Below are 10,000 nucleotides of genomic sequence, written 5' to 3'. Positions count from 1 at the left end.
ATACCTTTCTCCATTGTCCGGCGGCGTCTGGCGACTTACAAGTGTTTCAGAGGTCGTGGCTACGAATAAAAGGAACAGAGGCTGAAATTATATAAAGAACATTTTTTTTGTTTCACTTGCTTTTTGTTAAATTTAGTTAATACAAAGGATTTATAATCATGAGATTAACTCTAGCTTTTTATATAATTTTTATTTGCAAGAAGTTGCCTACTAAAAGTAGGCTACCATAAAATAAAATAAGAATATATTATCATGTCATGATTCTCTCAACACCGCTAAGCTATATAACCCACATAGTTCTCACCAGAGAGAGAGAGAGAGAGAGAGAGAGAGAGAGAGAGAGAGAGAGAGAGAGAGAGTTTTTTTTACACATCTCTTACATGAATACCAGAGCAACTTCACACCCACAGTTCTAGAGAAATTTTAAAGAAGATCAAGCATGTTTGGAGTACTTGGTAACATCACGTACGTGTCTCGCCATTTTTATCTTTCATAATTCTGCTATTTTCAACCCTTTTTTTATTTTCTTAGCTTTAATCGGCTGCTCTGCAGAGCCGGACGAATTCGTAATGAGCCTCCAATTAATGAAGTCTCAAGTTTTGCTCGTTCGTGCGTCATTAGTTCCCGACGTTATCGGGATTCGTGGAATTGACACGAAATAATATATAGCCGTGTAATGAGCAATTTTCTCTCGCATTCAGTGAGGTTGATATGACGCCTAGAAGTAAAGTATTTTTGTATTATCACTGTTATTATTATTTATGTATATCATATGTATGTGTACATATATATATATATATATATATATATATATATATATATATATATTATTCATAGCATGTATATATATGCATATACACACACACACACACACACATATATATATATATATATATATATATATATATATATATATATATATATATATATATATATACATATATACTGTACAGAGAGAGAGAGAGAGAGAGAGAGAGAGAGAGAGAGAGAGAGAGAGAGAGAGAGAGAGAGAGAGCAATTCCTTACTTCGAAGGGAAAGCAGAGAGATTTTGGTTCTTTTGATGCAATATATGTTAAGGTTTCAACGCACAGCTGATGAGCCCTCTACGTAAATATCTGAGATACATAGTTCTTATACAAAACTCCTCTTAAATCATTCTTTCTAGCTACTTATTTAATTTTATTTCGCTTGCAATAACCTAAACGTTGCGACGCCAGTTTTAGTAACCACAAATCAATGAATAAAATATCCGAGGTCGTGGAAGCTTACTGCTCAGGAGTTTCATCCACAATTCAGATATTAAAGTATGGATGGGGCAGTGACCTTTTCGTTGTTTACTCTCCAGTTCCACCCGCTGTTAAGGAAAACGACTTAATGTCACAAAAGAAAACAGAAGAGGAGAAGTGAGGTCATGCCAGCGGCCTTTAGGGTATGATGTCACTTGTTTTGGGACCTGGCAACAACACAGATGTACGCTGTACTAGAGAGCCTTGCATATAAATGAGATTCTGCGTAAGCATAGATTCATAAAAAGTAGATACCCACTGCCTACAAACGCGCCCACACGCGCTAGAACACACACACAAAAACACACATGGTATATATATATATATATATATATATATATATATATATATATATATATCACCTTCATCTTAAAAGTGATTTACTGAGAATTTTAGGGTGGCAAATTCTGGAGCCATCCTAGAGTGAAAATTCATATATATATATATATATATATATATATATATATATATATATATATATATATATATATATATATATATATATTAGTTCATACCAGTGGATGGTTCCAGAATTTGTCGCCCTTACAAATTATCGGTAAATCATTTTTGGAATGTGGTTGTTGGCCTTACACCTACAGTCACCCTAGAAACGAATCAAACAACAATCGACCAACAACCAGGTACACAGTTCACCGCTCTTGTCAAGAAGGACCACAAAGAAATTCAATTGATAAAGTCTTAAACATTCTGTCTCGCCTGGGAATCGAACGCGAGACGTCGTGTGTAAATTGCAACTGACCATTAACTTTTCTTGCGGATGTCAATAAGGATTTCGTGCAATTATCCTTAATGAGTTATTCGTGTTCACCTGAGGTGAGAGAGTCCAAGGAAGCCAGGTGTGCGGAGTTCAGACGCCGGGGATCAATACAGGTACGAGACGGGTTCGTCTACTCATGTCTTCATACAGAAATACACCCGTCCTTGACACCTGTCATTTCCAAAAGCCCGTCCTTTACACCTGTCATTTCCAAAAGCCCCGTCCTTGACACCTGTCATTTCCAAAAGCCCCGTCCTTGACGCCTGTAATTTCCAAAAGCCCCGTCCTTGATGCCTGTCATTTTCAAAAGCCCCGTCTTTGACACCTGTCATTTCCAAAAGCCCCGTCCTTGACATCTGTCATTTCTAAAACCCCCGTCCTTGACACCTGTCATTTCCAAAAGCCCCGTCCTTGACACTGGTCATTTCCAAAAGCCCCGTCCTTGACACTGGTCATTTCCAAAAGCCCCGTCCTTGACACTGGTCATTTCCAAAAGCCCCGTCCTTGACACTGGTCATTTCCAAAAGCCCCGTTCTTGACACCTGTCATTTCAAAAGCCCCGTCCTTGATACCTGTCATTTCAAAAGCCCCGTCCTTGACACTGGTCATTTCAAAAGCCCCGTTCTTGACACCTGTCATTTCCAAAAGCCCCGTCCTTGATACCTGTCATTTCCAAAGCCCCGTCCTTGATACCTGTCATTTCCAAAAGCCCCGTCCTTGATACCTGTCATTTCCAAAAGCCCCGTCCTTGATACCTGTCATTTCCAAAAGCCCCGTCCTTGATACCTGTCATTTCCAAAAGCCCCGTCCTTGACACTGGTCATTTCCAAAAGCCCCGTTCTTGACACCTGTCATTTCCAAAAGCCCCGTCCTTGATACCTGTCATTTCCAAAAGCCCCGTCCTTGACACCTGTCATTTCCAAAAGCCCCGTCCTTGACACCTGTCATTTCCAAAAGCCCCGTCCTTGACACCTGTCATTTCCAAAAGCCCCGTCCTTGACACCTGTCATTTCCAAAAGGCCCGTCCTTGATACCTGTCATTTTCAAAAGCCCCGTCCTTGACACCTGTCATTTCCAAAAGCCCCGTCCTTGACACCTGTCATTTCCAAAAGCCCCGTCCTTGACACCTGTCATTTCCAAAAGCCCCGTCCTTGACACCTGTCATTTCCAAAAGCCCCGTCCTGACACCTGTCATTTCAAAAGCCCCGTCCTTGACACCTGTCATTTCCAAAAGCCCCGTCCTTGACACCTGTCATTTCCAAAAGCCCGTCCTTGATTCCTGTCATTTCCAAAAGCCCCGTCCTTGACACCTGTCATTTCCAAAAGCCCCGTCCTTGACACCTGTCATTTCCAAAAGCCCCGTCCTTGACACCTGTCATTTCCAAAAGCCCCGTCCTTGACACCTGTCATTTTCAAAAGCCCCGTCCTTGACACCTGTCATTTCCAAAAGCCCCGTCCTTGATACCTGTCATTTTCAAAAGCCCCGTCCTTGACACCTGTCATTTCCAAAAGCCCCGTCCTTGACACCTGTCATTTCCAAAAGCCCCGTCCTTGACACCTGTCATTTCCAAAAGCCCCGTCCTTGACACCTGTCATTTCCAAAAGCCCCGTCCTTGACACCTGTCATTTCCAAAAGCCCCGTCCTTGACACCTGTCATTTCCAAAAGCCCCGTCCTTGACACCTGTCATTTCCAAAAGCCCCGTCCTTGACACCTGTCATTTCCAAAAGCCCCGTCCTTGACACCTGTCATTTCAAAAGCCCCGTCCTTGACACCTGTCATTTCCAAAGCCCGTCCTGACACCTGTCATTTTCAAAAGCCCCTCCTTGACACCTGTCATTTCCAAAAGCCCCGTCCTTGACACCTGTCATTTCCAAAAGCCCCGTCCTTGACACCTGTCATTTCCAAAAGCCCCGTCCTTGACACCTGTCATTTCCAAAAGCCCCTAGGTTTGTATAATGGAATGGAATATAAAATCTAGGCCAATGGCCAAGTGCTGGGACCTATGAGGAGGTTATTCAGCGCTGAAAGGATAATTGAGAGCAAAAAGGTTTGAAAGGGGTAACAGGAGGAGAGCCTCGCAGTTGCACTCTGAAACAGTTGTAGGAGAAGGTGGAAGGTAAGATGGAAGAAAGAGAATATGAACAGAGGCACAGTAAATTGAATGAAAGGGGTTGCAGCTAGGGGCCGAAGGGACGCTGCAAAGAACCCTAAGTAACGCCTACATTGCACCAATACAGCAAAAATAGATTTATTATTTCGTGTCATCTATTACATACGCACTGAAGTTATGGTTTTATATAGGATACAGATTTCTCTCTTCAGAAACCAGTTTTATAGGAATGTTGCCACAGATTTACAGAGACAAAAAATCTTGGTCACCATGGTTACACCAAAATTAACATAACTATTCACAGAAGAAAAACATTCATGCCGTGACATTTGCTGTTATCAGTTTTATGTGTTTGCTTCGCTCTGCGTCTCCCGAGGACATCACAGTGGTGTTTACACTCTCTCTCCATCTCTTATCTTCTATGCATTTCCTGAAAATCTCTCTCTCTCTCTATTTTTCTGTCTCTCTAATTATTTGTACTGTTGCTAAGTCTGCGCGTTTTAGTTTAATTTTGTGCTATTTTGTTTGTCCGTCCGCCCTCCTATCTTGAGAACTACTGAGGCTAGAGGGCTGCAAATTGGTATGTTGATCATCCACCCTCCAATCATCAAACATACAAAAGTGCAGCCCTCTAGCCTCAGTAGTTTTTATTTTATTTAAGGTTAAAGTTAGCCATAATCGTCATTCTGGCAACGTTATAGGCCAGGCCACCACCGGCCCATGGTTAAAGATAGTGGGCCGCGGCTCATACAGCATTATAACGAGACCACCGAAAGATAGATCTATTTTCGGTAGCCCTGGTTATACGATGTACATAAAAGTCGACTGCGCCGAAGTTTTTCTTCACACATTTTTTGTTTGTATTAAGAGCCATTGATATGAGAAGTTTGAAAGTCAAGATAAAATCTGGGTGGGACACATGGACTTATAGAGACCTTGTGACAGAATCAGTAAAAAGGCGAATTTGACGACTTTCAGCATAGAAGATAAACTGCAGAAGCCCAATAAAATTTTCTGTGATGTAAGTGAAGCGTATGTTACAGGGTATGTAGGCGGGAGAGTAACGAGTTTTGCATGAAAGTAGGTCCGAGACAAGTTCGGGTTGTCTCGATGTTTGTTTAATATCTTTTTGGATGAGTGATGGAAGAAGTCACTGAAAGAGCAGTAGATGTAGGTACTTATTCTTGCAAACTGTACAGAAACTTTAACCACGATCCGGTGGTGGCCTAACCTATATCGTTGCCAGAAGCACGATCATGGCTAACTTTAACCTTAAATAAAATAAAAACGACTGTGGTTAGAGGGCTGTAATTTGGTATGCTTGATGATTGGAGGGTGGATGATCAACTTGCCAATTTGCAGCCATCTAGCCTCAGTAGCTTTAAGATCTGGGGGCGGACAGTAAAAATGAGGACAGAAAAAAGTGCGGATAGAAGTAGGTGCGGACGGACAGACAAAGCCGGCACAATAGTTTTCTTTTGCAGAAAACTTAAAAACTAGTAAAACAGAACTAGTAAAATAGCGTGAAAGTCTGCGAGAGGAGAAAGTTAAGAATAAACATGAGCCAGAGTAAGGGTATAAGTGGAAATGGAAACCAAGATGGAGCAATGAATGGTAGGACGGACAGTAGAAGAATGGAACTGGTTGATTTGCATATGCATTTGGAAGTCAATACAATGAATGACAATGACATTGTTTAAGGTGCAGAAGTGAGTCACAAAACAGGTGAGGCAAAGAAGGTAGCTGAGCAAAGTCTTTTAGTGTCTATGGAAACCAAAGGTAGGAATGTATGAAGTAACTGTTGAGCCAACTCTCCCTTATGGAAGCGTAGTTTAAATACTGAATGCGAGTGAAACTAGAAAGTTTTACGCTGTCGAGATGAACTTTCTGGATAACAGATGAGCCCAAAGAATGACTAAAAAGGCGACAAACCTCGAGAGGGGTACAAATGGTGAAAAGGTTACTTCAGGTGAAGGAACTGACCCAAATGTGATGAAATGGTCTGGTCATATCCACTATGGTGGTATCCAGGAAATATGAGAGTACGTGCAAGATAGAGGTCAATGGAGCAATACGCCTAAGTGGGGTGTGTGGGGGTAAGCGGAGGGGGTCCTGGTTTTAATACGCTGTGAATGAGCCATTCCTTGTAGTCGAGAGAGAGAGAGAGAGAGAGAGAGAGAGATGTTATATATATATATATATATATATATATATATATATATATATATATATATATATATATATATATATCTATCTATCTATATATATATATATATATATATATATATATATATATATATATATATATATATATATATAGTATATGTGTTTACGCACATATATAGGCCTACATATATGTGTGACGGGGCATCATAAGATTACTGTTTGTAGCTGAATTTTCATTATAATATATTACCTGCAATCCTAACGGCCTTCACATCCAATTCTATGGCGAAGGTAAGGAGGAAAAATCAATTGGTTTTTCAGTTGCCATGATCAAGTTTCAAATGCTTACAGTTCTCAGAAACCTTACTCAAATGGTCTTGCACGGTCTCAATGGGACTTCATTTAAACTTGAGTTCTTTTTTATTTTTATTTTGTCCGCATTTCAGGAGAGTTACATAAGATACTTATACCTGGAAAAGAAAAGTCTTTGTAGAATATTTTAGTGAAAAGGCGTTCTAGGATAAAAAAAAAAAAATATTCGAGATTTTGTGGGATTTTCGATTGAACCAAAACTTAGAACTTGGGTCGATTTTGATTTACGTCTGATCTTAATTAAAGTAAAACCAACTAACAGATTTGCTTATTCAATGAAAGTGTTACCTACGGGTCATAAACATTCCCTGTCACTTGCGTATTTATCCACGGTATATTGGCATAAGCCTAAAAAAATCCTTTTGAAGTATCGGCACGAAAATCCGTGGAAAGTTTTAAGCGGAAATCCATGGACGAAGTCGATCATGACAGAAAGATCCGGGTTGAACCAGATCCCACTGGGCCATGCCTGGAAGCGTGTATGCACCCTATTGATTGCCGTCTTAATTATTTGCTGTTTACACCGACCTCCCAGCGGAAAACTCCCGTTGGGAGTCCACCTTCTGAACAAACAGCTGCTGCCACGCTATTCCACGCCCCGGTTTAACTAACGGTCATTGTCTTGAGTTGAAAATTAAAGTGCGTCGTCATCCAGAAGATAATACAACCCGGATTTACTTCAGGTAAACATACTCATGGTAGGCACGCTTTGGTTCACTTCTGGGAAAAAGGTGAGCAATGCATCTTGGTGCACTGCCATTTTAAGCCCCACACCTGTGACCACTAAGTTTGTCTATTAAGCCACTTACCTGTAATAGTACTTAATTCGTCTGTGTGAGCCATCACATAACGCAGTCTCTCTCTCTTTCTCCACGAAAAGTCCTCCTTCAGTACAGGAGTATAACCATCCCCTGGGCTAGCAGTAAAAGGAATTGCCAGGCAGGGGGACACACACACACACAAGGGCCCACCACCAGCACCGAAATTCGTCGACCTCCCAGGCAAATTAGTGCCAAGGCGGTTGTACGAGGGGCCTCGATACACTCCCAAACACAGGAGAGGACTCTTCCACATCAATACACTGCACTGGGTGGATTATGAAGGAGCAATCGTGGCTTCTCTGGTCTAGTCTGCTCCGCAAGTCAGTGGAATCGTTCAGGCGCCAGGAAAAGTTGAAAAATAAAATCTTTATCCCTCTCAGCGCAGTCAGTGTATCGATTCGTTCTTTCTTTTTTCTTTTTATTCCGCAGAATTTTCCTTTTGTAACGCAATGTCGTGACGGTCCACCGTCCACCATGATGGGATCAGCCACTTTCGTGAGGCATGACGGTAGTCGGCGGGGTTTGGCCTGTTTCGAAACAGATACAATCGCAGCGCCAGTGAGTATACTTTACGTGTAACTTCCTGCCTTTACATTGTGTATTTATATATACATTTATATATACATATATATACATAGATATGCACGAGTATATATACTTATAAAAACTGGCCAAAAGAATAATGCTCTTTCTAGTCACGCTGGTGAAAAAAAATCACACAGAAGTGATTAGGCCTATAACAGTATACTAACAAGGAGTAATAACGTGGCATCTACGGTCAGTTTGGAAAATAGTCAGCATAGGCCTAGGCTTATATGACAAATGATCATATTCTGCACAAGACGATCGTAGGAGATTTGAAAGAGAAACAAAAGAACGTTATAAGTAATTCTTATCAATGTCTCTCGCCACTCCTTGGCTTATCCAGTACCTGGGTTATTCCCGAAGACCTCTTTCTTATCTAAGGTCTGATCTTAGGCCTATGCTCGTTTTTTTTATGAAAAAGGTTATAAACTCTTTTGTTCTGTTGTTTTTTTGTTGTAATCGTGTCTTCTTTGTGATATTGTTTTTGTTTTATGTTGTGTTTGAGAAAACCGTTAGAATAAAGGACAGATCTCGAAATTATTTACTTAATTTTCTTCGTAGTCATATATATATATATATATATATATATATATATATATATATATATATATATATATATGTGTGTGTGTGTGTGTGTGTGTGTGTGTTATATATGTATATATAATATATACATATACATGTATATACATATATACAAATACATATATATCTACATTTTATATATACATCTATACATACACATGCAGTATATATATATATATATATATATATATATATATATATATATATATAATGTGTCATTATAAAATGACACATCCACAGTACTCCCTCTTGTTGAAGACAAACGTTTTTAATATATTTTGTGTGAGAGGAAGGAAATGGTGATATGATGCCAACAGAATTTAGGCCGTGGCGTCACTTGTTATGAGATCTGTCAACACCATAGATAATGTCGGATCTCAAGAGTCTAACGTACATTACGATAAGGAATTTATTATGGTGAAAGGATTGTGCGTGGCTCTGTAAACCATACACACACATATATGCTATATATAGAATATATATATATCTATATATATATCTATATATACAGTGTATATATATATATACACATATTATGTAAATATATATACAGTACATATATATTATATATATGTATATATATTTACATACGTATATACATGTATATATATATACAGTATATATATATTTATACTGTATATATATTTACATAATAATATGTGTATATACATATCTATATATATGTATATATGTCATGTAACAATGATAGTCTACTGGTAATAAACCATACGTTTCAACTTGCCGTCATTCAGCCCGGGGCCCAGCCCTTATATAAGTGTGTAGAATAAAGGCATCGTCTCCACCCGTCTTGTATTATTTTAATTTAGGACTGTAAGTGTACAGTAAGATTTTCTGGGATGAGGTTGCTAGCCCCACACATCTCCAGCCTTTGCTACAAACCACTACAGTTGACTAAGCAACGGAATATAGGAATGGAATTTAGAGTTTAGGCCAAAGACCAAACACTGGGACCTTATGAGGTCATTCAGCATTGGAAAGGAAATTGAGAACAGGTTAAAAAAAAAAGTTATGTATACCTTAGTTTAACCAGACCACTGAACTGATTAACAGCTCTCCTAGGGCTGGCCCGAAGGATTAGACTTATTTTACGTGGCTAAGAACCAACTGGTTACCTAGCAACGGGACCTACAGCTTACTGTGGAATCCGAACCACATTATACTGAGAGATGAATTTCTATCACCAGAAATAAATTCCTCCAATTCTTCATTGGCTGGTAGGTTTGAAAGGTGTAACAGGAGGAAAACCTCGCAGTTGCACTATGAAATAATTGTTAGG

General features: G+C 39.5%; 1 protein-coding gene across 6 annotated transcripts in view; it reads right to left on the bottom strand.

The window, feature by feature from the left end:
• The window catches only part of LOC136834810 (hematopoietic prostaglandin D synthase-like), a 22,985-nt gene that overhangs the window by 7,764 nt on the left and 5,221 nt on the right, over nucleotides 1-10,000 (bottom strand). Inside the window, exons 1-2 of one of the 6 annotated variants that reach the window (XM_067097551.1) lie at nucleotides 7,525-7,859; nucleotides 1-59 (exon numbers count right to left, since the gene is read on the bottom strand). The exon at nucleotides 1-59 is cut by the window's left edge and continues 94 nt beyond it. The exons of 1 other annotated variant lie outside the window; for it this stretch is intronic. Coding sequence is in view for 3 of the 5 variants with exons in the window: in XM_067097546.1 (XP_066953647.1) it covers nucleotides 7,525-7,558 (34 nt within the window). In the remaining 2 variants the exon portion in view is untranslated. Of the gene's footprint in view, nucleotides 60-7,524; nucleotides 7,860-10,000 lie in introns of those variants that run through there. 4 more of the 6 variants (XM_067097548.1, XM_067097547.1, XM_067097549.1 and 1 more) reach the window with 4 other exon arrangements.

This window comes from Macrobrachium rosenbergii, chromosome 54 (genome assembly GCF_040412425.1).
Source record: "Macrobrachium rosenbergii isolate ZJJX-2024 chromosome 54, ASM4041242v1, whole genome shotgun sequence".
Classification (NCBI taxonomy): domain Eukaryota; kingdom Metazoa; phylum Arthropoda; class Malacostraca; order Decapoda; family Palaemonidae; genus Macrobrachium; species Macrobrachium rosenbergii.
The sequence above is the reverse complement of the archived record's forward strand: the minus strand, read 5'-3'. Positions and strand labels throughout refer to the sequence as shown.